The sequence below is a fragment of the Corythoichthys intestinalis genome, chromosome 2 (genome assembly GCF_030265065.1).
Source record: "Corythoichthys intestinalis isolate RoL2023-P3 chromosome 2, ASM3026506v1, whole genome shotgun sequence".
NCBI lineage: Eukaryota > Metazoa > Chordata > Actinopteri > Syngnathiformes > Syngnathidae > Corythoichthys > Corythoichthys intestinalis.
In genome coordinates, this window is record NC_080396.1 from 41858569 (window position 1) to 41885107 (window position 26539).

At 39.2% G+C, this 26539-nt stretch overlaps 2 protein-coding genes across 8 annotated transcripts in view; one reads left to right on the forward strand and one right to left on the reverse strand.

Annotated features, from left to right (window-relative positions):
* LOC130932177 (synaptonemal complex protein 2-like) overlaps positions 1–6655 on the forward strand; it is a 41867-nt gene extending 35212 nt beyond the window's left edge. For 4 of the 6 annotated variants that reach the window (XM_057861664.1, XM_057861648.1, XM_057861672.1 and 1 more), the window contains 5 exons: positions 130–224; positions 3483–3576; positions 3698–3756; positions 5167–5242; positions 5427–5781. In XM_057861664.1, coding sequence (XP_057717647.1) covers positions 130–224; positions 3483–3576; positions 3698–3756; positions 5167–5242; positions 5427–5537 — 435 coding nt within the window. In that variant the 3' untranslated portion in view covers positions 5538–5781. Of the gene's footprint in view, positions 1–129; positions 225–3482; positions 3577–3697; positions 3757–5166; positions 5243–5426; positions 5782–6405 lie in introns of those variants that run through there. The other 2 variants (XM_057861657.1, XR_009060830.1) reach the window with 2 other exon arrangements.
* The window catches only part of phactr3a (phosphatase and actin regulator 3a), a 57867-nt gene continuing 35978 nt past the window's right edge, over positions 4651–26539 (reverse strand). The window contains exons 2-12 of one of the 2 annotated variants that reach the window (XM_057816988.1): positions 22818–22979; positions 21220–21387; positions 18102–18323; positions 17358–17586; positions 16162–16415; positions 15819–15972; positions 8650–8705; positions 7933–7994; positions 7702–7842; positions 7546–7622; positions 4651–7195 (exon numbers count right to left, since the gene is read on the reverse strand). In XM_057816988.1, the coding sequence (XP_057672971.1) occupies positions 7180–7195; positions 7546–7622; positions 7702–7842; positions 7933–7994; positions 8650–8705; positions 15819–15972; positions 16162–16415; positions 17358–17586; positions 18102–18323; positions 21220–21387; positions 22818–22979 (1541 nt within the window). In that variant the 3' untranslated portion in view covers positions 4651–7179. Of the gene's footprint in view, positions 7196–7545; positions 7623–7701; positions 7843–7932; positions 7995–8649; positions 8706–15818; positions 15973–16161; positions 16416–17357; positions 17587–18101; positions 18324–21219; positions 21388–22817; positions 22983–26539 lie in introns of both variants that reach the window. The other variant, XM_057816980.1, reaches the window with a different exon arrangement.

A 26539-nucleotide genomic window follows, 5' to 3' on the forward strand; every position in this document is an offset into this window, starting at 1 on the left:
ATTTTCTAATTTTTGGACTTGGCCAAGAATTGTCACTCTGGTGCATCACTACTTTTAACCTTGAATTAATTCCTAAAGTGATCAATATTTTATTTTAAAACACTATTTTTGAAATATTTTTACATTCAGAACAATGTCAAGATATTGAACATGTTTTACAAAGAGAACATGAGGACCATCCAGGAACATATCTTCGCTCTACACACGCAACTTGGTAAACACAGGTCAGCCAGTATGTTCTTGGAATAAATGTTGCCAATGAAACAAATTTTTGGGGAAAAAATAGAATTTACACATACTCCTTTAATTTCTCAATGCTAATGTTAATACACTCTTTTGCACGGGTGTCCAAAATCGTCCTCAAGGGCTGCTGTGGGTGTGTTTGGGTTTGGTGTGATTCTGATTTGTTCCTCAGTGGTTCTCTTTCCCTTCATTTCACCTGTTGCTTGTCCTTGTGTGTTCTGACCAATCAGCTCCTCTTGTGGTTCTGTGTTACACACCTGCATCTCATCATCTCATTACCCCTGTAATTAAGTTCCGTTTGTGTTCAGTCGTAGTCGGTTAAGTCCGGCATAAGGTGGGTGAGTAAGTACCCAACAGAGTAGTGTTGGAACTTACAAATGCCCAAAACAAACTACAAACAAAAGACTGAGGAAATACAAACATTACTTAGAAATGTTTTCATTAAAAGTACCTACTGTATGTGTCCTGCTCAGTCTAAACATTTTTTGCGACACATTTTCAGGGATAATACAGCTTCATTTTGTTAGAAAGCAGTATCTTTTGTTTACTGTAATTAAATTACAAATGGTAGATGAACTGGTTTTGTGTCAAACAGGTTGGTTGTAGAAAATTGACAAAATGTTTATTCATTCTTTTACTGTACCGTTTATCCTCACAAGTGTTGCGGAGGTGCTGGAGCCTGTAACAGCTAACTACTTGCAGGAGGCGGGGTACACCCCAGTGTTCGGACTGTTTGCCAGGTAATCGTAGGATAAACAACCTTTCACAAAATCCCACCTTGACTGTGGAGTAGAGCAGGGCGGTAAACCGAAAATTTACCGTTACCGAAATTCTTCACGATGACCGACGTAATTTTGACCACGTCGGTAAATTCGGTAATTTAATAAAAGAAGAAAATATAGTCTTTTCATCCCGCTTTGACTCTGTGTTGTTCGGCTATGTTCATTCCCCTTTAAGAAAGCAGACAGTGCGCTTACGTTTGGAGTCACATGGTTTTCAGGAAGCCAATCAAACAGAAGCCTGGTAGGCTAACGCTAGCAGCTAACGCTAGCGGCTAATGCTACAAGTAAACGGGATGAAGTCGGGCTTAAGTTAGCTTCGCCAAACTTTCACCCGACATTAGGTAAACTCTTGACAGGTTCCAGATAGGGATGGAAAAACCGAGGCTTTCTGAAACAATGAACCACTTTTAAGACAATTGCCCTAAATTGAATCACTGTTTGACACACTGCAAGAGCCCCATCTACTGGATAAACAGTGCACGTTTCTTTTTAAAAGTAAAGTTGACAAATTGCCTCAGCATTACATATCTTCAATAGAATTAAGTGGATGTCGTCTATTTCAACCAGGAGATCGTGTCGTTATTAAGTGTGATTTACACAATTAAAGTTGACCTCTTTAAGCCTGTGTCATCGCTTTTGTCTGTGAAGATGTGTTCAAAGCAGTATTTGTAATACACGACAGTGCTAGTCTTGTAAGTGGCTCGGCTCGTCCTAGATGACGGGGAGTAACTATGTATTGTTTATTTTTTTGTAAAAATTACAGTACAGTAAGCACAGTGCTTGGGAACAGGAATATTATTTATTGCATACTGTAAGGATTTCCAAAATCATAAGATGTAAATAATTGAGCCGAATAAAAGAAAGGAAAGGTTTGTGAAACATTTTATTTTTTAATTAAGTATAATTTCTGTGGGGCGGGTGGATGTGTCGTATTTGTATCTATTCTAAATATCTAAACGTATGCCACTATCTAGTGTATAACAATGCGGAATGAATTTAATGAAATTCAAGTGATGATATTTTTTCAAGTCATACAAGCTGTTATAAATGTTCACACAAGAATTCTTATTGTTTACAAGATTTTTTTTAATACTTAATGTTTAGACTGCATGTGCAATTGTTAAATTGAAAGCTGGTAAATAAATTTAATGAGAAACTGTTAATTTGTATTCCATGCATTGATTCAAATTTTCAAATTATATAACAGTTTGCTTGGGCGAATTTATCGTCATTTATCGTTATCGAGGTAAATCTGCTCAGTTTATCGTGATACGTACTTAAGGCCATATCGCCCAGCCCTACTGTGGAGTATCCAGTCAGTCTAGCATAGACGTTTTTGAGATGTGGAAGAAAAACAGAGTACCTAACCCTAACCCTGTACTGTACCTGGATTAAACCAATGCAAACAAAGGGAAAACATCCAAACACCACACAAGAACGCTGGAGCTCGGGGTTGAACGTATTAACCAGTCATCCACCGTGTTGCCCCAATATGTTGTTGTTGTTTTTTTGGCAGAATGAAAAAGACACTGTGGGAGTTGTGAATCTGGTTAGAGAACCACAGAGGGAACTCAGGAGTTATGTGACTTCAAAGAAGGATGGGCGTGGTTCTGGGAATACAATACAACCATATACAGCTTTTCAGTGATCTAACACACACACATATTAAGCTGCATAAATAATAACAGGCTTAAACATTGAGAATATAACTGAAATACACTGCTCATGTAATAAATATAATCACCATAGACATTAAGCAACATATTCATTTAGCAAGAGAATCACAGTGATAACATTACTCAGCAACAAGAGAAACTCTGAATGCAGCATCAGCTTGGTGCAAACACTAACAATAAAAGAAACCAATGGTTATCACTCGCGGCTAGCTCCTAGCATATAGACTAACAACGTCGTCGTCTGTCACATTATTTAGTTCCATGGTCCTGTGCTCCTGTCCTGCCTGGTTCTTGTATGTATTTTTATGATACCCTTGCTTTTGTTGGCACTTTTATTTTTATTGTAGTTCCCCAGTCTTTTGTTTGCACTTTGTTTGTTTTTTTTGTGTATTTTATCATTTTTTTAGTTCCACCATTACACTGCCTTGCTTGCTGAACTTGGGTCGTCTCCTTGTTTCCTCGCCTGCTCGCCCACCTGAGAAACAGGTGGGTAACGCAAGAGGCAGAGGGGGAGATGATTGGTCAGAACACATAAGGGGGCAGGCAACAACAGGTGACATGAATTGGGAATGACTAGGATGAGACACATTGAGGAACAAATAAGAATGCAACCAAACCAAAACACAAAACAAATACAAACCGTGATAGTAGTGGGAAAAATAGATATGTTCACATAAGCTTTGGTGATGATGATTATTATAATAATAAATAAACAGTTTAAAATGTGGTGGACTTAAGAGTTCCTTAAAAATTTAACTGCTGTATTTTCTTCCCTCTCCAGGAAGCTTGCAATTGTTCAAAAGGTCTTTCTGAATGAGGTCCACAAGTTGAAGAAGGGGAGGGCTATGCTGAGTAGCATTGAAAATGACCTAAAGGTATTTTTGCTCTCACATATCAGATCGTGCAAGTGCCCCACCTCCACATAACACTCAAAAAGAAAAATACATTTTATTGGAATTTCAACAGTGTGAGATAAATGCATTGTCTCTTTTACAGATATGCTTGGAAAAGCAGAACACTTTTTTCCAGTCATATCACAAGCAGGCAATCAAAAGGTAACTATAGTGCTCTGTTCTTATGACTACTGATGTGTTGTTTTTTTCTGTGGAAAATGAATTCAGTTGCATTACAGAAAAGTGCAGATATTTTTTCACCGGAATTATAATAAAAACATATAATAACTAAGGAGCAAATTCTCCCAGGTTTCTTAAGGCTGATTTATTGCCGTTAGCGCAGACCCAGATTTGGACCCTATGCCATAGCCTGATGTACACCTCCCAAAAATATTGACCTTTTCTTTTTCAAAAATCTTGACCACGTGTCACGTCAACACGTCGTGATGTGAATGTCAAAGGACTGTGATTGGTCCGCTTAGAACGTTTCCGGTTCAGCACAACAACACTGCCATTGTCAAACATTCTTGAGTTACACGCAAAAATGGACCAAGCCGAAGAGAGAGTTATCGAGGAGGTCCGCAAGTACGACCACCTGTACAACGTCTCTTTAAGGCATTATAATCTCTGTAGCCGTTGCTGTCTTTGACTGGAAGAAAAAATAAAGGAATTCAACAAGTGCTCAATGACGACGCAGGGTCGACACTGTTGCTTCGCTGGCAACGCAGAAGCATAAATCCGCCTCAAGTCACAAAAGGCGGACAATCGTGCGTTGTTCTGGCAGCACACATTCTCCCATCAGTTTAGGTTTTCATTGATGTGTGCTCGTTTTAGCTGTGGAGGTGGGGCAACCGAGTATGTGGGGATCCTCAAAAAAGCCAACGAGTTGCGCACATTCTGTAGGCTTTATACACCTTTACTGTTCCAAACTCCAGAAGCTGTTGTAAATCGAGTGCCTCGCGAAGGTGAAATTTCATATTGAATGATTTGATTCAATTAACCGATGGATGACTTGAGGTGATGATGCAGGACATGCCAGGATCATGTACCGTGTCTTTAGTAGGGCTGCAGCTTTTGATTATTTTAGTGTTTAGGTATTCTACTGAAATTTTTATTGAATGATTATTTTTTTGGGTAACATCTATTGTTTCTTTGATAAAAAAATGAACATATGAAAAAATAATATTCCGTTTCACTTAAAGCCCACATATCATACTTTTTAACCCAAGTTAAAATGATTTCTTTTTAATCATCTAATGTTGCTATGTGCAACTGAGTGTGTTCCCCAAACCTCAAGAATTTAAAGTAGACACAAATTTTTTGCTGCGTTTTCATAGCCCTTTCCAAAATGACAAATTTTATGAAGCTACTTCCCGGGGCAATGGTCGACATACATATCAAAACAAAATCGGGATGTCCAGTTCATGAGTCATTGTTCGGCATACTGGCCAATCCAAATGTGTAATAGTTTGTGCTGCAGTGCTGTGATTTCTGATATGATTCAAGACACTGTAAAATCCCTAGTCTCTCAGAAACCTACCTTATTTCTAATGTGTTGATTTTTCTATCTAGCATAGCGGTCCTGAAGAGAACCCTGAGAGACCTGCGTTTGAGCCATAAGTACGACGAGCAATTATTCATATCCCAGGTCTGAAGCAATTTTCATATAATCTGTCAGCTGTGTCTCATCATTTATGCGCTGATACCTTTGCAACGTTTTTATCTTGTCTTTACCTCATTGATCAAATTGTGCCCTCTGTGTGTCATATTGCGCCTGTGGGTGTGTTGCTGGGTGGCTTCCGCACTCCATGACTGACTTTCATTGTTTGCAGATGGCTCATCTTAAAAAAGACATGGAGTCAGTCCAGGCGCGCCTCCTCAGAACAATGGCAAGTAGACATTGCAATGATAATTTATTTTTACACGAGTTTGATTCCTCTTAAATTTTGTCTCGTTCACATTATTTTTAGTTATTTTACAACATAAGTCACATTTGTAATACAAAAAGTTGTTGAATATTACCTATTTACAGTATTAGAAAAATATTGACATTCCTTTGTCCAATTGCATATAAAAATATATGAGAAGAACAGGAGTGTTCAACCTTTTTTGATTCAAGGTGTATTTTCAAGTACCGTCTCCGGTCCCCCAAAATCTGCCCATTCAGTGTCAACATTGCAAACCACTTGCATCTTCTCCAGCTTGCAGTATTAGCTGTCAGGATCAAGGCACCTAATCAATGCCCGTCTTCTGAAAATGTGGTGCTTCTCCACCAGTAGTTTCCAGAAGATTACTTGCTCGTAAGGTTGAGGAGTTGTTGATCTAGCTTTGATCTCAATGTCAGAAACTCATCCTCAGGAGAGCAGCCTTCCATTTCAAATTATTTTACTTTGATGGCAATGTCCCCAATATCAGTGCAGCACTTCTACTAAATGTACATTCTTAATGAGTACATACTGTAACTTAACAATGAGCAACAAAAAAATCACTCATTTGCAGTTGACTGGTTGGGCGCTCCTGACCTAGATGTCAAAGAGAGATACATTGTGGTGGTCTAGCCTGGCAACACAGCCTGACTTTAGCCATGTTCAAGATACATGGAAAGTCAGTCTTATTCAATTTATTGTTTTATTTTTTTTATTCTTCATCAGTTTATCAATTTGATTTATTTATGTGGTTTCCAATTCAAACCACAGAAGACCAGACTGACTTGCATTGTATTGTGTACATGACGAATGTCAGGCTGGTTTGCCAGGAAAGTGGTTGTCTGCAACCATCATCCATTTTATTCTGCTTGTTATCATTTTGCAGCAAAGAGGACAATGGAAGATTTGAGACCTCTGCATCCATGAATATCAATTGAAAGAAGTTATTTGTTTTAATTCGATGTTCAATTATTTGTATTAAAACTTGTTCTCTAAAGATAAACTTGCATACTAGTTTGTAACCCAAGTTTTTCAGATTTTTGCATTAAATTAGTCATTTGTATTTGTAATTTGGCATGATTTAGTAATGTGACATTTTACCCAAAACATGAATTCTAGAAGAAAATTTTATGTTTTCTTACAAATTCATTAAAGTTTTCTAACAAATCCATTGAAGTTCAGATTTTCAGTTCCTTTAAAAAAACAAGTTTGACAAAGTAAATGAGCCTTTTTTTTTTTTTTTTTTTAAGAAAAGACTGTATTTTGAAGAGTCATCTTACAAAGGTTCTCTTTACAGACGTTTACATACGGTATGTACAGTGAATATCAAATCCATCCCAGGTCAAGTGACACGTTATTCAGCAGTTAAGAAAAGGTGGCCACATGCACAGTCTTCTTACTAGACTTATGTCCATGAAACGGTACAAAAAAACAACATTGACTCATTGACTAAACTCGTTTTTCCCTCATTGGGAATTGGGCCCGATATTTCCGTGCCCTACCAACTTGCTGCCATCTGGAAAGGTCAGCAGTCTCCTGAACACGAAGCTGCTAGCATCATCTCCTGTCCAAGGAGGAAGAGTGACTTGCTGATGAGGCTCTAGGCTTGTCGACACTCAGCACATTCAAAATATTTCTTCACAGAAGAAACTCCTTGCTCTCATGGCCGATGGAACCTATGGGGACAAATATACAGAGAAATTATGTCAGCCTACTATGACTGCTTCTGTTAATTAGTGATGCAGTTCAATATTTCCAGCAATACGAGTGCTGGGGGTCTCCGAATACGCCTATCCTCCTTGTAGGTCACTGTTACAACATGACTTTTGTTCTAAATGCTAACAAGCTTAGCCATGGACATTTTGGCATTTCATCATTTCATCCCCTATCCTATAGTATCAGACACTTCCCTCTTTTTTTGGGCTCCTCGGTCCTCTTTGGCTGAACCGGGAGAGCTAAACTGAGAGCTCTGGTTCCCATAATAGCTGCCCATACGCCCTACATACGCACGGCCCAAAACACGAACCTCGTAAGGTGTTTGCTGGATGCGTGTACTTCCATCTCAGTGCTTTTGAACTCATTCAGTTCTTTACGAATGGCAGCCTACAATTGAGTACAAAGAATGTTAAAAATACAGTTGGTTTCTTTTTTTGAAGTGTTTAACATGGAAACATAGTGGGACCTTGTCTGCTGCTGAAAGGCGCGTCCAGGGCTTGTCTGCTCTCCTGTCATAGTCCTGAGCTTTAGCCACTTCCACATAGTCACTGAAGCGGATCAAAATCTTTCTGTCACGAAGCTCATCTACTGTAGGCCGCTGGTTTAGCTGTGACATGTAAGAAATGCAAGATTGCCACCTTTATAATAAACACATTAGTCAATAAGAAAAGCTTTAACTGTTTGAATAATGTTGTACCTTTCTGTTTAGCCTCTGCTTTATCTCTCTCCTCTCCTCTTGTTCTGTCTGGTCATTTCTCTCTAGTAGGGGAAAAAAGACATTGAGATCACAGCCCAATTTTATAGACTTTCCAATGTGTTAAAGCATAAAACATGACACGGCTTGTCAAAGTAGACAACTTCACATTTTTTTTCATTGGGAGGACAAGAACATGAATGATCTGTCTTCAAATGCCCATTTCCCTGTGCAGATCTACCTGGCCAAATTTGCCTGCTTGTACTTCCTCTGACATATTGTGTGCCACTCTTCCACTAAGCAAACCAGTTTGTCTTTCCGTCAGATAGAGGATGCGTGGTAACAACAAATAGTGTTTGAATCGAATGTAAAGAAGCTTGTAAAGAGTGCGGTATTCACGCCTATAAGCAGTCTATCCTGCCCTCTTTGCAAAGCGCATGCCTACTGGTCTCCCAAAAATTACCAAAACCTGACCATAAAGATGGGTATTTATGGCACTGTGAAATGTGGAGTTGCTGTATTCCACATTATTATTGTTTGGGCCAATTATCTCTTACCAACTGACATACAAAAAGGTTATTTTCATATTGAGGCACAACTTTATGACCTCTTGCAAATTATAGTCATATCTTATACTACAGTACACCATTCTGAGTGCTCTGACAAATATTGCCCCCTAAACAGTTGTTTACAATGTGAGGAAGTTTTAAATGGACTTACGTTTCAGAATGTTCCGACTCTCCAGCTCTTCCACGTTGGGTCTCTGGCTCAGCCTCCTGCGCAGAAACACCAAAACCACGTTTTGAACCATTGTCTCACTGTCACGGCCCTGTCCTCCGTCCACTTTTGTCACTTTGCCTATGTATCCATCTCGCATCTGAACCACGGCTGTGATACTTGGGAAGAGGTGCGCCAAACATCTGGAATTTTACTCAAATGCTGCCCTGCACAGCTTCTGTTGGATTACTCGTGGAAGCAAAGGTGCTCCATGTATTGCCAGTACACTGCAATCCTCTACTACCCCAAGCACTCTACTACACACTGTTCTTAGAGGAGTCGTGATGGGCTGCCTGAGAGGTTCTGCCTCTGTCTCCCTGGTTACTGCATGCATAATGAGCAAGAGGCAGGGCTAGAGTAGGCTCCTACTTGCGGCATCCCCGACTAGAGATGCACTGGGCCAACAGTACACGCAAAGGATTTCTGTACTTATTACAGGTGAGGTGCCTAGATTTTATACAGAAAGACTGTTTGTTTGTTTTTTTTGGGGGGGGGGGGGGGGGGGGGCAAAAATAATGTTTAATTTCCTTAGCTTGTTAGATGCCTTCAGCAGCAGGGCATCCAGAAGACGTCACTTACCCAGAATACCCTATGCGAGCTTGTGAAATAGTAATAATCGATATGAATAATAAATACAGAACAATCCACGCTACAGAGCTGAACTCCACCACGATCAAGGCAGAGGACAGAGCAGAATGACAGGTTCACTGCAGGACTTCCCTGTCCTCATGACACTTTGTACTTGTGACCCAGGCAATAGCAAAGTGAACATACACTGCAGCAGTGACTTAGTATTGCAAAATAGAATTAGATAAACAGTAGTGAGGTAAACTAAAATAGTTGTTATTATTGTTAATGTTAACACATTGTGGAACCACAAGAAAAATCACATTAATTTTGTTATTGTATTTTTATGCATAGATTTACAGAATGATGGTCATATGTTAATATTTGTCACCTCTCGTCACAACAGCTTGAATGGAGGTGGGCTTTGGTAATTATACATGATCAAGCGTCCAAAAATAACATGAGCAGCCTGCCTTTGTGTTTTCTTAGAAAAGCGATAACAATGATAAATGTCTCCAAAAAGTTTAAGACACTATTAAGGTTTCAACCTAGAGTAAAATCTGTCCCGTTTGTTTTGTTTTTAATTTATTTTGTCAGTAAAAATTACTATAAGTGATCACATGGAGAAAAGTCACAATTTCCAGCGACTACCTGCATTTCTTTTATAAATAATATTCACTAGCACCCTTCCCTTTATTGCATTTGGGGGGGAAAATGAAAAGACCATCCTCTTGAGTTGCTAGGCAACTATATGCACAGTTTAAAAGACAATAGTCGTCGCACAGAAATACACATTTCTCCCTAGCAACACACTAAGGGGAATTCTCTGTTACATGCTTAGATGCTGGTGTGATGCTATTTTTAGAGACCAGCTATCCATTTTTATTTTTTGCCTGTTTATGTAGGCTCATTAAATTTGGGACGGTGTCAAAGTTAAACACAATGTCTCTTTTCCTTGCTTGTCATGAGTAAAGCATTCATAAAGTGATCTTTTAATTTGGGATAAAATGTGAGGTGTCTCATGTGAGAATCTACTGTCTGGTGCTATAGTAGGGCATGTTGAAAATGTTTTTAAAAAATGATGAGACAAAAAGATAATGCCCAGTTTTGAGAAACTGTCTGTTGGTTGCAATGATGTACATTGTATCACACAGAATTATCAGATATTGTATGCCATATGGAAAACTTTCACAGCCAATCAAATATTTACTTTGTGACCACTGATCTCGTATTCGTGGTATTGTATCACGCATGTGCTCATTATATGGTTGCCTGGGGTTTATCGTGGAATGAAAACACCGTAAACTTGATGCATGCGGAATGAAATTTGGCTCCTTTATGTCCACTACATTGTGCTCATGTCTTTTTTTTTTTCCTTTTTAAGTGCTCTTTTTATTTATATGACTGTGACACATTAGTGGGGAGGGGATGGTGAGATACATTATTGAGCGGACTAAGGCTAAAATTAGAAAAAGCCATGCTTGGGTACAGCCAAGTAAGTCACGAGGCAGGGCTGAGTCTAAAAATAGAAGGGTGATCGATCAAGTCTACTGTACAGACAGAGCATTATTGCGCACCCTGATGCCTAATGATATTTTTTGTTTGATGTGCAATTAATATAGCAACATTATATATATGTATATATATATAAACTACAAAATAAGGAAAGTTTAGTACTGTGCCATGAAAAAGGATTTTCCACCTTCTCAAATTTTTATTTGCAAAGCTATTCCATTTTAAAGTCAATAAACAAATTGTTATGTACTTCCTTAATCTAAGTACATGTCAGGCCGAGACTTGATTGGAACAACACTTCTTCATTCAGCGTGCTTCTCAGCATATGTGCCACCGACACATCACAGAGATTTCTTTTATACTGTAATACCACACCCACAAGAAGTGCACACTATGGCAACAGCAGTGTGACATAAATATGTTACACAAATGGAGAAAGATACCGGTAATCTAAGAAGAAATACGCTATTTTCATCGTCAAGGTGTGAATGCACGCAGCAAAGCAAAACGCCTGGACTCATTTATCCGTTCAATTGGCTTACATATTGACATGTGATCAGCAGAGATGGTTTGCTGTGATTGGTTCAAATGTGCATGTTTTCTGGAACAGCAAAAAAAAAAAAAAGCTTGTTGAATTGATGCGACAAAAAAGGGTAATGCAACATAAAATGGATCAAATCTTTAAGAGCAATGAAAGATTTCAGGAGGCTTATTTATCATATTTAGTTTTATTTACTCTGATGGGGAGGTTTGGAACATCTTAGCTTTCAATGTGCACTTTGGACTTATATTTGTTTATTAATGTTAGGCTACTTATTCATTTCCTCATGATTTAAAAAGGTCAGTGTTTGCGCGATCTTCAAAATATATTCCGTTTCACTCTGCATAATAGTGGTGTCAACAATAATCGATGCGGAGATGCATTCCGATGCGGGGCATAGACGATTCGATTCGATGCGGGCAACAAGCCGAATCGATTCAGCGCATTTTAAAATATATAAGTACGTTCAAAAATCTTCCCTGCGCAATTCCGGTGATGCAATGGATTTGGTTTCCCCATTTGTATTATTATTGTCATGTTTCATTTTTTACACACTGCATAACTCTGGTCAAGTTTCCCACCAACCTCATAGAAGCCAAAATGTCTCCAGATGTCAGCTTTCAATGTCTTAGCCATTGTTATGTTATGTCCTATCTCTTATGTCCTATCTCTTAGAGGTTAGATCTTGTGCCCGAGTTCGGGCCCAAAATGTTAAGCATTCACGTTCGGGTAGGGTCGGGTCGGGCCGCCCCGCGCCGGACTAATAAATTATTTAAAAAAAAAAAAAAAAAAGGGGGGGGATAAAACCGAAAGCAGGCTCTCTGTATTGTGCATTTGCTTGTGCACTCACATGAAGCAGTGGCGCCGCCCGCTTTTTCTTCTTCTCCGCTGTGGCGCTTGCGATTCGTTACGAAAGACACTTTTATTTATGCACACAAAGGCAACACAAATGTGATCCTTTTGAATCCTCTGTGTGTCTGCAAACTGTTTTTTTTTTTTTTTTTTTTTTTTTAATTTAGCTTTCCTAGCGTTATTTCGTTGTGTAAATGATTTTATAATGATCACAAAAATATGTAGACTATTTAAACATTAAGAAAACTTGCGTTTTTTTTTCTTTCAACTGAGAATTCGTTACGAAAGACACTTTTTTATGCACACAAAGGCAACACAAATGTCATCCTTTTGAATCTTCTCTGTGTCTGCAAAATCGCATGTTTTTTTTAATTTTTTTTTTTTATATTAAACTTTCCCAGCGTTATTTCGTTGTGCAAATGCTCCTATAATGATCACAAAAATATGTAGACTATTTAAACATTAAGAAACATGCGTTTTTTCTGCCATCTCGAAGAAATGAAAATAAATTGCTGCTGCTGCGTGTTTTTGTTTTTTTTTCGCGTCACTCCAAGCCGGGTCGGGCTTCAATATCAGCGGGCCGTGTCGGGTCGGGCTGGATTTTTTAGGCCCCATCTAACCTCTACTATCTCTCTGCTCTCTCAATTGCAAAAAAAAAATCATATTTCCTCATGTTGAAACAGATTGTTATGGCTGCTAAATGCTGCTGCACTTCATTTTAATTCATTATTTTTTATTGTTATGTGGTAGTTACTGATTGCATTTCTAAGTTGATTGCACATATATAGTGGGCTAGGCCAACATTTTACTTTTGTTCTACATTGCAATTTATTTGGATGTTTTGTTTGCAACTAAACTGATCCCTGGATTGATATTGCGATAAAGATGCTGCTGCGCTACAATATTTTCTGTGTCGCTTTCTTGAATATTTTTATCGATGGGTTGTTGTGACTAAAATACAGTGACTGTTATTACTGATTTTGCACAGGAGTCCAGATGTTGCACTGTGTGAAAGGCTGCTACTGTGAGTAAAAAAAAAAAAGAGAACGCCCTGGTCTCATTCAAAGCACCAATTAAATGCTGTGATCTGTTTTTTTTTGTGTGTGTTTTTTTTAAATATATATCTAAAAGTATTTTCATTTGACTTCAACCAGGAGTGACACAAGAGCCAATAAAAAGTTGTTTAATGTCTGACCGCTTGTGTTGCCTCATGATTCACGAAAAATATGCTTTGCTTTAGAATTTTAATGCATCCCAGGCTTTAAGGCATCGTGATGCATTGCCGAATCGAACCGAATCGAATCGTGACCCTCTGAATCGAATCGTGGCCCTCCGAATCGTAATCGAATCGAATCATGAGGGCAGTACCGATGCACACCTCTACTGCATAATATAAGTCATTTGTACTTATTTTTCTAAATATATGTTACTTATATCTTCATTATTAAAAAAAAAAAAAGTACTTTTTTTTTTTAATTAACTTCAATTTTGATATATATCCTATGTTCTTAAGTAGTTAAAATTGAGATTGGCATTTAGTATTTGAGGAAATGTGGAAAATAAAAAGTAGGAGATGAGGTTGGGGTTTTTGTCTTTTTTTTCTAACTTTTATTTTGCAAATCATTGAAAAAAATACAATTTTGAATGAAAATCAGTTTTTGGAAATAACTGCTAAAACAGTTTTCTTTGCATTTCAGTAGTTTAAGAGGTTTGACCCCCTCCCAAAAAAATGAAAAATAAATACAAATTTTCTGGCTCTGTGGCGACATTCCATCCGAGAGTTCCGGCAAGAAATTGTAGCCACTTTCACCCCAGTGTATCACACAACCTCGTATTGTGACACGTTTGAACAGCAGATCACTGTTGATCAATTTGGACAATGTGTTCCTTGGCTGTGCTTAAAAAAAAAAAAAAAAAAATCTATGCTATTTTTATCCAAGCATGCAGGCACTTGCTAATGTGAGTCAGTGCATATTGTACAAAGAGGCACGCTTTGTCTGTACCTGTTGCTGAGATAGATTCCTTTCTCATTTCATCATTACCTCATCATTTTTCTTTGTTCAGAGTCCAGTGTTGAAGCTGTTATTCTGCTGCAACAAAAAGTTTAACGCTCAACTAATTTATAGAGGAGAAAAATATGTTCCTCCTTAGGAACACACACTTACTGCTCAAATGCTTCACAAGATTGATGTGGCACAGCAATACAGCCATTTATTTTCTTTCTTTCTTTCTTGTCCTATACTTATGGCCATTAATTTACCAGTCCACATTGAGATCAAATTCTTTGACACTGTTGTTGACTTCTATTTTCTTTTTGCCGTCTCTCAAACCCTGTTCTGTTTAACTGTATATTCAATGAATAATCATCTCAATACAAACTGCACATGTCATTGTCTCATTTTATGCTCTATCAAGCGCTGGGCAGTGTGTCCTAAATTTGATATCTTTTTCTCATGACTGTCTTTTCCTCATCGTTGCTACGTCAGAGGAGAGAAACAGTGGTTGTAGGAATTGTCAGCCTTTGTGTCCACAAAACCAGTGTTCACACTGAAGTCTCAAGCAGCAACAAAATCTTTCATCGTCACTAGCATACAAAATAAACTCGATAATACTTTTTCCCCATCCAGGAAAGTCCATAGTTCGTTTTCATTGGTGTGCACCAAAACACATTTGGTCTGGACTTTTTTGATGTGGTTGCTTTTCACATTGCAATTTGAGCAAGCGACCAGGGATTTGACAACAAACGTACGCATGTGCAAAGATTGTTCAATCATTGGACAAAACGGTCTGGGTGGGGTAACACGCTAAAATAAAGAAGTAAACAATCACAGAGCTTCCGAGTACTACAAACGTGCTCATAATGATTTGTTTTATCCAATCACAAGCGTTTGAAGGAAATTTGAACCATCAGATGTGTTTAATGCCAAGTTCAATTTACAAGGACAGTGTAGAGACCACATAGCGGCCTAACATAATTCACCCATGTAACTAATGTGGGGGATGCTGTGTTCCGGAGGATAACGTTTTGACGCGCGGTTTCTGGCAGAGACAAGAGACACGAGCGCCCGACACACTAACTCAACTCACTGAGCGACAAGACTCACTAACGTCATCCACTACAACAGTAGACATTCCACTCTTCATTGCTCCATGTTGAATCCCGACTCAGATGATTTACTGCTAACCAAAGACTGTGGTGCTAACCAAACAAAATTTCCTGGCTACAGAAGCCTGTTACTTGCAAAGAGGTATGTCATTTCAGCTATAGTCTAGACCACGGTACGGTCACTTTCATACCTAGAGCAAACCGCATCACGGTCCACTTGGAAACGAACTGAGACCACCTCTTTGGCAAGGTCTTGGACCGGTTGTTTGGTCCGCACCAGAGTTTGATGGTTGATATTTACACCAGCCCAAAAGTAGTGCAACACGAACATTTTTGTTTTGGTCCTGATAAACAGGGGAGGTGTGAAAACGCCCTAACATATGGATCAAACTGAGCTAATGGAAATATCGCACAGTACAACCCAGCAGTGTTTTTTTTTTTCTTATTATTTGTCATTGGAATTCGATGTTATGTGTCGTGATTTCAAGGAAATCACTGACAAGTGCATGCAGTAAAGAAAGCATTGCTCACTTAGCAAGCTTCATCTCAATCTGCTGCCGTATTTCCTGGCGCTCCTGGTCGCTCCTTGCAGGGAAGATGTTCCGATCTTCGAGCTCCTGCTTGGTGGGCCTGTTTCGTAGTTTGACGGCCAGTAACTCCTTTCTTAACCTGCGAGGAAGTGTACCTGCATAAAAAATGCAGTTTATGCATTAACACACTGGAAAACTCTCCACGATTTTCTTTGTTGGCATGAATGAACCATTATTATGTACCGCATCAAATGAGATCAAAAGAAAAGTCCGTGTTCAATATTAATAAATCATTGTAAGCCTACTGGGTGACTTCTGGAACAACAGGGAAACACATAACCCACCAGAGATGACAGAGTCATTCCATCCGTCCAAGTCGGTGGGGAGGCCAGATGTGTTGGAGAAGCACTGGTCCAGCCGCACATTCTCCTTGTTCTCCTCCGCCTCCTTCTTGGGCCAGTCAGAGCCGCCACCTCCAACACACATGCCAGCTATAGACGATGTGTGTTGGTTTTCTGAGCTACAGGAGCGAGAGAGGCGTCCGTCCGAGCACCAAAGCCGTGGTGGTGATGAGGCCTGCTCACACCCTTCATGCACACTTCATGGACACACAAACATAGGAAATGTCAAAAAAAGGTCATGACATTGCAGAGAGATCTGAAACACCCCATCTCATCACAGGGAATGCTTTCCCAGCTGGTGGTGGTAGAGTAGTTGTCCCCCAACCCAGAGGTTGTGGGTTTGATTCTCTGCCCTGATGAACTCGCCTAAGTATCCTTGAGCAAGATACTGAACCCCACATTGCTCCTGGTGCTGCGTCACCAGTAGGGAGATGGTGATGTAGTGTAAAGCGCTTTGAGCGCCTTGAAAGGTGGAAAAGCGCGATACAAGTATAACACCATTTGCCACAATAACATATGGGGCATAACACATTAGTAGAGAGTCAATTAGTAATGTAAGGATGCTAGTAGTGCATATGTACTTAGCAATTACAGCTTTGCAAGTGATGCAGAGTGTCCAACAATATTAGGTGACCAGTAGTGAAGTAAAATTGATATAGCGACAATTGTGCAAACACTGTAATGCAGACATTACATAACACAAAGTACAAGAATTGTGATCATTACTATAGGACAAAAACAAATGCAGTAGTGTCTAATACGAGATTACTAAGTATTATTGAGATAAGAATTGGGTAATACTATCAATCTTAAAATACTGACAGTTACTAAATGGTACTGGGGATCCCCTCATTCTGTTCAGTAGAGACTTTGATCTTGTTCTTCCCTTTCATCTGGAAACAGCTTCAAAAAACATGCTCAACAAGAAGAAAATAAAACCTCAGTTGTAAGTAAAATGCCAATCTAAAAGGATCTAAATTATACTTTAGTTTAAAAAAAAAAAAAGTGTGTATTTAAATATTCATGAACGTATCCTTTTTTAAATATTTGAATTAAACTCTTTTGTACAGCATATTGCTACAGACGTTGCAAAAATGCTACATTAAAAAAAAGTTGAGCTGAGATGTGTGCAGCCTCACCTCTCCTGTCTGTTCTTGGTGGCGAACGCTCTTTGGAGTTCCTCCATAATGCAACTTGGAGGCATAGGGGGGTGAATCATATTGCCAAGGTGAGGAGACCCTGAGGAGTTAGCCAGGGGCCCACGTAGGGGCATGGTTATGGGCACCAGGCTCTCTTGTGGCCTGGGCAAAGGCTCCTTTGGATGGTAGGAGTTAGGATGATGGAGAGGCAGTGACACAAGGCCTGAATCTGAAGCAAAAACAAGCAAGGTTTATCATTATATGCCCAACCATTGTCTGTACTGTTTATGCGTTTCAGCATTGAGCATCAGCTACAGTCTATCACAGTAGACGTCTGGCAAGGGGTTGGTGACACGCTGGACTGGTTACCAGCCAATCCCAGGGCACATACAGACAACAATTTGCACCTAGAAGAAGAAGTTTGATTCCAGAACGTTTTTTTTTAAAAGCTCATCCTAAAAAGTGTTTAATACAGTCTGAGGTCAAGATTTTCAAATGTTTGCACTTGAAAAGAACAACCATGAAAATATGGCTTGGTAGGAAAAAAATAGCCTCCCCAAAAATGTACCCTCAAAATGAAGTATAATTCATTCGTTCATCTTTCGTGCTGTTTATTCTCACGAGGGTCAGGGGGGTGCTGGATTCAATCCCAGCTACAGGCAGTAGGCGAGGTTCAGTCGAAATTCGTTGCCAGCCAATAGAAGAAATTAAGTAGGAAAGTGTCCAAAATATCTTGACACTTACCGTCTCCACTTGTTAGCTGCGGCAAAAGTTTTGGAGGTACTTGTGGTGTAGATGTTCCTGGAGCAATCTCCTCCTCTGGTTTTTCTTCCATCCGCTCTCTGACATCCTGTAGGCTATCGGATAACTCCCCAACAGGGTGCGCCTCTTGGTCTCCTTCCTCATCTCTAAGTGCCACATTTACAGTTTCCTCCAGACACTCGCAGTCCTGGATGGGGGCGACCACTTGAAAAAGAAGACATGGGGAAGAGATGGGTTATACTGTTATTTTGGCAACAAACGTGTAGGGTTGCATTGATATAATGTACACAATGCCGTGTAACATAGTGTTTTTAAACTAGTGAATTGTGATCAGAAGTGCATATAAGAAAATTATTAAACTAATTAAGAATTCAACAGTTCATCCATCTTCTAAACTGATTATTCTCATAAGGTTCCAATGTTACCAGGAGTTTATCCCTTTTGAGTTTGACACAGGGGCAGCAGGATATACAGTACAGGCCAAAAGTTTGGATACACCTCATTCAACGCAACACAAATGAAGGTCCCAGCCCCATTGACAAAGCAATAAATTCAACTAATCAACCCTGAAAAGTAGTAGTGGGAACCTCTTGGTACCTCACGATACGATACGATTTGCGATATAAAGCTCACAATAACGATGATCTGACAATATGGCAACACAAGGGTTATCGATACATTGGTCATGAAATCATTCTAGGATATTCTACAAACAACGAGTGAACAGAACAACAAGCTTGTGTTATGAATTGGAATGAGTTTATCACTTGTAGACGTCCAATCCATTTGAACAGGGAGGGTGGCAGCAAATTAACATGCGCTCATTCGCTGCCATCCCTCCCACTTGACACGGATTGAACGTCTATGGCCATCAGTGACAGCCAATGCCAGGCAATGAGGTAATTTTGGGCCATTTAAGGTCATTTACCTGTTGATTTTCAGTTACTTCCTGTCGATTTTAGGGTATTTTATTGGTCACTTCCTGTTTATTTTGAGTTACAGAAAAGGAAGTGACCTGGGAATCACCCGAATCAATAGGCAGTGACTCAAACTCAACGGGAAATGATCTGTAAATGCCCCAAAATGAACAGCAAGTGACCTGTAAATGCCCTGAAAATCGGACAGAATAACTGTAAATGCTCTGGTTTCGAATGAACAAACGTTCCCAGTCTAAATGATTGGGCGTCGAGCACCATCAATGCAGCCCTATAGTTAACTGAGACACTAGTATGGTGGAAGATTTTGGTAGCAACTTGTTGGTTCCCTTTTTTTTTCTTTTAAACAGTGACACCTTTTTAAAACGATAATGTATCTCGATTTTTGGCAGGAGCATATCGATAACCTTTTGGGCTACAAAGTATCACAATATATCACCATTTCGATATGTTGTCACTCCCCTACTGAAAAGTCATACCTGTGAAGTCAAAAACATTTTAGGTGACTCCCTTTTGAAGCTCATTAAGAGAATGGCAAGAGTGTGCAAAAAAAGTAATCAGAGCAAAGGGTGGCTACTTTGAAGATACAGTACTAGAATATTATTAATGTTTTTAGTTATTTCACCCTTTTTTTTGCTAAGTACATAATTCCTGTGTTCTTTCATAGTTATATTACATTTAGGGAGAATTTACAATATAAATGGTCATGAAAAAAAAAACAAAAACACACGAATGAGAAGGTGTGTACAAACTTTTAGCCTGCACTGTACCTTGGGCTGGTCCCCAACAAATCACATTACTTTTACTTTTTAAAATGAATGTGTATTACATATTTATCAGGCTTTCACTTAAAACTTCAGACATTAAACTTGAAGATGAGTCCATAAGAGGATTTAAAGGGGAGCAGGCCCCCCCCGGTGGCTGAAAAGTGTCATTGCACGTAACTGTCTTTCCTATACTGTATATACAAAAGTTGTAAAGCAATAAAACTGCAACAAAAATGAATGAAATGAACCCCCAATTTTTTTTATAATGGGTCAAAATTATTTTTCGAAAAGATCATGTGACTAGCAACTTAGACGGTCATTTGCTTTGCATATAATTTTCAAAAACAAAAAAAAAATAGGGGTGAGCAATTTTATTTTTCATATGATTTTTTTTATTTGATTGAAGCAACTTTTTGGGGGATTGAATGATTTAGACACAAATGTCCTACCCATAATAGGGCCCAAACACAAAAAGGATTTCTTCAATCAAAGGCAACTTTTTAAATGAAAAATTAAGTGTTCAAATGCAAAATTTTCAATCTCAAATATTTTTTTGCATTCAAAAATTTTTTTTATGATTGAATTTTTTCTTTTTTGATTGAAGTGATTTTTCTTTTTAGAAATATCTTTTTGAAGCAAATAATTTTGATTGAATAGTAAAGACAAACATGTCCTAGCCAAAATGTGGCATGAATCACAAATCAACATTACTTCAATCAAAAAAGTTGATTCAATTAAAAAAAAAAAAAAAAATACTTCAATCAAAAAAATGAACAAATAAATAAATAAAATCAAAGAAAAATAGCTTTCATTTGCATTTTTTTGAGTTTCAAATTTGTTTTTGCATTCGCACACTTTTTTTTTTTTTTGATTGAAGCGACTTTTTCTGGGGTTGAAAATATAATTTTGGATTGAAGCTACTTTTTTTGGGATTGAATAATAAAGACACAAATCTACCTCCATATGGCTCGGCCCAGGGGATACAGTTTTTGACTGCGGTAACTACACTGGCACGACACCAGCGGGCGTACCATATTCAATGAATGACGATCTTGGCGAAAAGTATTGCCCAAGCAGCCTGATTTTAAATTCCCCTCAAGAATGATGGGAAACAAAAAACGTTCATTGTCAACTTATTATTATAAATTTTCTTGTAAGTTAATTTTATTGCTGACACTGCGTTTCGGGGTCATGTTGCATGTTGTGCCCGCCTATGTATGAGTCCCATCATGAATGTGTGGCAGACAGAACGCCACTTCCCAGGTTTTAGGTTTTTAAATTTGTTGTCTTTGCTGCCCTCCACTGGTAAGTGCCGTTCAATTTTGACAGTTCAGTACAGTACCAACTCATTAATTGGTCATTCATTAAACTCCTATTTCCCGTGAGGAATTTTCCTACCTGGAAGGGGATGGTCTACTTCTGGACCAAGGTATTCCACACTGCTGACAGTCAAGTTTGAGTTCAAAGGTCCCCCGAATCCACCAAGCAGGAGTGTTCCATCTGAACAACAGCCCTGGCTGTGAGAGTTTGGGTCGTGGTAGAGAAGGCCGCTGGATAATGCTACATCTGTTTATGGAGGAAACAAGACTCGAAATGACTTCCATCAGTATTGTTTTTTTTTTTTTTTTTTTTTTTTTTCAATTGCCAAGTACGGACTCTCTTAAGGAATCTCTTCTGCTTTTTTTCCTAAGCTGCTGACTCTTTGACGAAGACACAGGGTTGAAAGTGGGCCAGAACGGTCAGGATCGCAGTTCCGGTGTAAGATTCAGGGCCGGAACTGCATTCCGGTATAAGATTCAGGGCCGGAATGCTGTTCTGGTACACGGTGCTTTGATTCCGAAAATATGACAGCAACTGTCAAAACGCTATAAAAAAAAAAAAATGCTAAGCTGCCACACATGCATTTAATCTCCAAGAAGAAAACAATCTCCCAACATCAGATTTACATACACAAGTGTTAACAAGCATAATAAAGTGCTTGTGTAGCGTAATCCGTTTAAACCGATATTTTTTATTATTGATTTTATTCCACAGACGGCATGGAGGTTTCTCCAGCTGCTGCAGTTATCTGAGTCAATGATGATGAGTTACGTCAATTTGTGAATGCACGCAGCAAAGCAAAACGCCTGGACCATTTATCCATTCAATTGGCTGACATACTGACATGTGATCAGCAGAGATGGTTAGCTCTGATTGGTTCAAATGTGCATGTTTTCTGGAACAGCAAAAAAAAAAAAAAAAAAAAAAGCTTGTTGAATTGATGTGACAAAAAAAGGGCAATGAAACAGAAAATGGATCAAATCTTTAAGAGCAGGGAAAGAGTTGAGGAGGCTTATTTATCATATTTAGTTTTATTTGCTCTGATGGGGAGGCTCAGAACATCCTAGCTGTCAATGTGCACTTTGAACTTATATTTGTTCATTTATGTTAGGCTACTTATTCATTTCCTTATGATTTAAAAAAGTCAATGTTTGCACGATCTTCAAAATATATTCCATTTCACTCTGCATTATATAAGTCATATGTACTTATTTTTCTGAATGTATGTTACTTATACCTTTATTATTTAAAAAAAAAAAAAAGTAAATGTTTACATTAACTTCAATTTTAATATACATCCTATGTTCTTAAGTAGTTAAAATTAAGATTTGGCATTAGGTATGTGAGGAAATGTGGGAAAATAAAAATTAGGAGATGGAGGTTGGGGTTATCGCTGTTTTTGTTAACTTTTATTTTGCAAATCATTGAAAAAAATACAATTCTGAATAAAATCAGGTTTTTTTTGCGTGTTATAGAAATAACTGTGCCAAAACAGTTTTCTTTGCATTTCAGTAGTTTTAGGAGGTTTGATCCCCCACCCCCCAAAAAATGAAAATAAATAACTAAATAAGCAAAAAATTCTGGCTCCTTGGCGACCTTCACGTCGGGGAGTTCCGGCAAGAAATTCTAGCCACTTTCACCCCTGCAAAGACATACGTAGTAATCGTTTAGTGTACCTGTGGAACTCTGTTTAAGTTTTTCATTTTTCTTTTTCCTCCACTTCCAGGGCTTGAAGAGACGCCCCAGTGTGGCCAGCTTGCTGTTCCGCCTGATGGGAGGCGTGTGGACGCCGGTCACCAGACAGCCGGTCCTTAGCACCCTCTGCTGGTCCAGCACATCTACTGATTACAAGAGGCGCACAAACAGTGGTTGCTGTTAACTTTTTCACTGGCATTGAAAGGGATAAACATTTTTAACGCGTCATCCATTTTATCTTGGATGGTTGGCATAAAATGACTCTGCCCAATCCATTTAGACTGGGGGTGGGGGGTGGGGGGGTTCCCTGTTCAAGGGTCCTCAATTACAAAACAGTATCACAAAAGAGTAAGCATACAACTGCTACTACTAATTAAATTATCCATCCCTTCTACCTTGTTTTCTGAAGCCCTTATTCCTGCAAGTAATCTCCCATTTTGCTTTGGGTCAGAGGATAGGACCACTGGAGTAGCTTGAGGTCTTGTGCTAAAAACATCTCGCCAGTGATGACACTTTGGGATTTTCTCAATATTTTATAGAAGTGGTCATTTGAAAATGTAAATACTGGCTGAGATAAGTGTTGTACATTACAGCTTAGCAGTTTTCCAACATGATTAGTTTTAAAGGTAATTTAGAAAAATGGCTTTCAGAAGTGTGCATACAACGGGTAGCCCTCAGTATGACGTAGCTCTCAGTTTCAAATAGGTTGTTGACCCCTGATCTAAGATGACTTTAACTGATCACTGTATATGTACATAGCATTTCACAACAAAGAAGTCCCAAATTAAAAAAATATAAAATAAAAAAAAAGTATTTAAAACAATTCAAAGGTCTGCAAATGCAAGTACAAATACTATACTAGGTTTATTTAGATCACTGCATTAGTGCACTTTATTCTTTTGTGCAGACATCATAAAAGCAAAAGCCAGGAAGCTATGGAAAAATGTGAAGAGCTGCATAAGTATGTCACCAAGACGGGAGAATAATATTGTTCCTATCTGGAGGCTGATTTCTTTGTTCGAATATTCAACTACGATGAGAATTTTTTATTGGGGTACAGTGTGTGTGTGTGTGTGGGGGGGGGGTGCTCCTTTTTTTTTTTTGCAACTCCACAGTGACAGCATGCCGGCTGGAAAGTACGGGGTTATTCTCAGGCCGCAGGAGCGCACCAAAGAAGAAGGAACAGGACGGTTCAGTTGTAGTGAGCTTGAGAAATCACCCATAAAAGGTCACATGCTTCACATGTGCCACTTGTATCATCATCACCATTATGCTCATCATTGTTTATGTCCTGCATGTAGCGTGGCACAGCCAGCTGAATTCAGGTCAATCTTGAAGGAAAATGCATCAAAGAGTGCGAAAAAGAAGAGAAGCAGAGGGAGGAAGGGTAAAGGCGTTGTCTGTGTGCTTGTGCGTGCGTTCGTGTGTGGAAAGGGGAGAGGAGGTGGGGTCAGGCCTACTGCTGTTGCCATGACAACAACATCCAGATGCTGTCGCAGCAGCGGGAGCCAGCAGGATTGAACGAGTCAGCTTATGAGGACAGGAGAAGAGTTCCCCCTCCACATATACTGCCACAGCTAACGACAGTGACCGCGTTCTGGATGTATTGTGGGAAAGGATGGTGGGTGGGGAAAGATGCCATATAGAGGAATAGGTATGTGCTCCCTTTGAAGGCGGGAAGAGGGTGGATGTGTGTGCTAAGAAGGGGGGTTGCAGTTGGAAGAAGAGAGGGGGGCTGTTGCTATCCGGAAGAGATGACCAGAGAATGTGGGCTTGGCCAATCAGGGTGCAGGCTTTCATAATACACATCAGGCCCTTTTTTGATTGAGGGGGGTTTGACAGAACGCAGAAAATAGGTGGACACATATGCAAGTACATGGAGATTTATCTCTCTGCCCATTGAGGAACTAATAAAATCAAACCTGTCTACAAAATGGCTCAATAGATTCACACAACACAACAATATTTTTTGTGAAAATGTTACGTTTCATGGTGTTACAATGTGTTTTGTAACCTATATAGTGAGAGGGAAATAAATGAGTTTTGGTTCCTAGTATTGTTGGGTAGCGGGATGAATTTAAGGGATGTAATGTACATTACATGATGCATCTATTGAATCAATCTCCTTGAGCAATCTGGATTAATCAAATCTGTGTTTTAGCTGCTTGCCAAATGCCTGCCATGCCAATCACTTGGTGACATTGTGAACGATTAATTTAAAATGGAAACTATAAATCATGAAAGGAAACCATATCACTGGCTGCATTATTATGCGGCTTCAGAACAGTGAATAAGTAAAATAAAATGTCAAAATTAAAAGTGAATGAAATAATATGTGAAAGTGGCATCGTGAGAAATGAACACAGAAAATGCTGAATAAGCCACTAGCCGCCACTAGCCACCACACCCACTTAAACAGCTTTTCAGCACCTTTGAAAGCATTAGATCTTTCCTAACTGCGGAGTGCAAGTGCCCACAGTGAGGGAAGCCACAGGAATAATTTCCATTGTTCAATAGCCGGTTATATTAGATCAATATGATTTGCAGACTGTTGAATAAGTTCAGTGTTTTGAGCTAACATTATAGGGGTGTTAAGAATTTTTGACATTAGGCTGAATCTTCAAGTTAGTGGGGGTTTAGTCGGAGGAGCTGGTTTCAACAAATTACGTGCAGTTTGTTAGTTATTTGGCTCCGGAGTGGCTAAGCTAGTGCGAGTGAATGGGGTTTGCTAGCATGCCAATAAAAAACATATTGACATAATATTGTCAAATAAATTCAAAATGCAGATCATCGTTCGAAACATCCATGCGGCCAAAACAATGTCACAGCAAACTGCCGTAATTCATTTCATTCTGCAGGACTTTTTTTTTTTTTTTTTTTTTTAAGACACGTAATGTTACCACAATAGAGAGGAGTGCTTCGGCCACTCGTGCTCATGCGCATTCGAGGAAGTTGGAAAGTCGGAGTTTTCTAACCTCCGACCAGGAAAAATATCTGGAACAGGGAGGCCCTAGTCGCGCAGTTGGGGAAAAAAAGTACCTCGGTTAGTACGTCGGCTAGCTGTCACGCCTCCTGTTTTGTTTACGCTATTTCCTCCATCTCCGAAGCCAGGGCAGGGAAATGATAAAAGCCGGACTAACTCCGGTGGCATAAAATACCGTTCGGGAGAGGTAGAAGTCGGCAGTTTTGACCATTATGCAGTAATTTTCCCCTGTCGTATTGAATAAATGCATTTTTAATATTTCATATTCCATTTAGCACAAGACTGTTATTGTTCATAAGCAATGTTCCCTCTAAGCTGCGCGCGTCCGCAATCGCCCACTGCTTGCATACACTCAGCGCACAAGAAAATCTATGAAGTGCAGAAAAATACAACTCAAGAGTATTGCAGCACCAGTAGGACTACTTTCTGTTAGCGCCACAACAATATGCCAGCATGACACTCCTATTGGTGCGTTTGATACGGCAACGCGGCTCTTCTAATGGTGCGTTCCATATGGCAACGTGACGCTCCCATTGGTGCTTTCGATACGGCAACGTTCCCATTGGTGGAGGAAAGTGAGTTTGATCCTCCGCTGATCTACTGAAGCAACATTCCACTTCCAATCTTTGCAAGCACTACAGTATTAATAAATATCTAATTTTAGAACTAATCTAGCTAATCAATTAAGTAGACCAACAAAATTGTTTTCTGTACCATTTT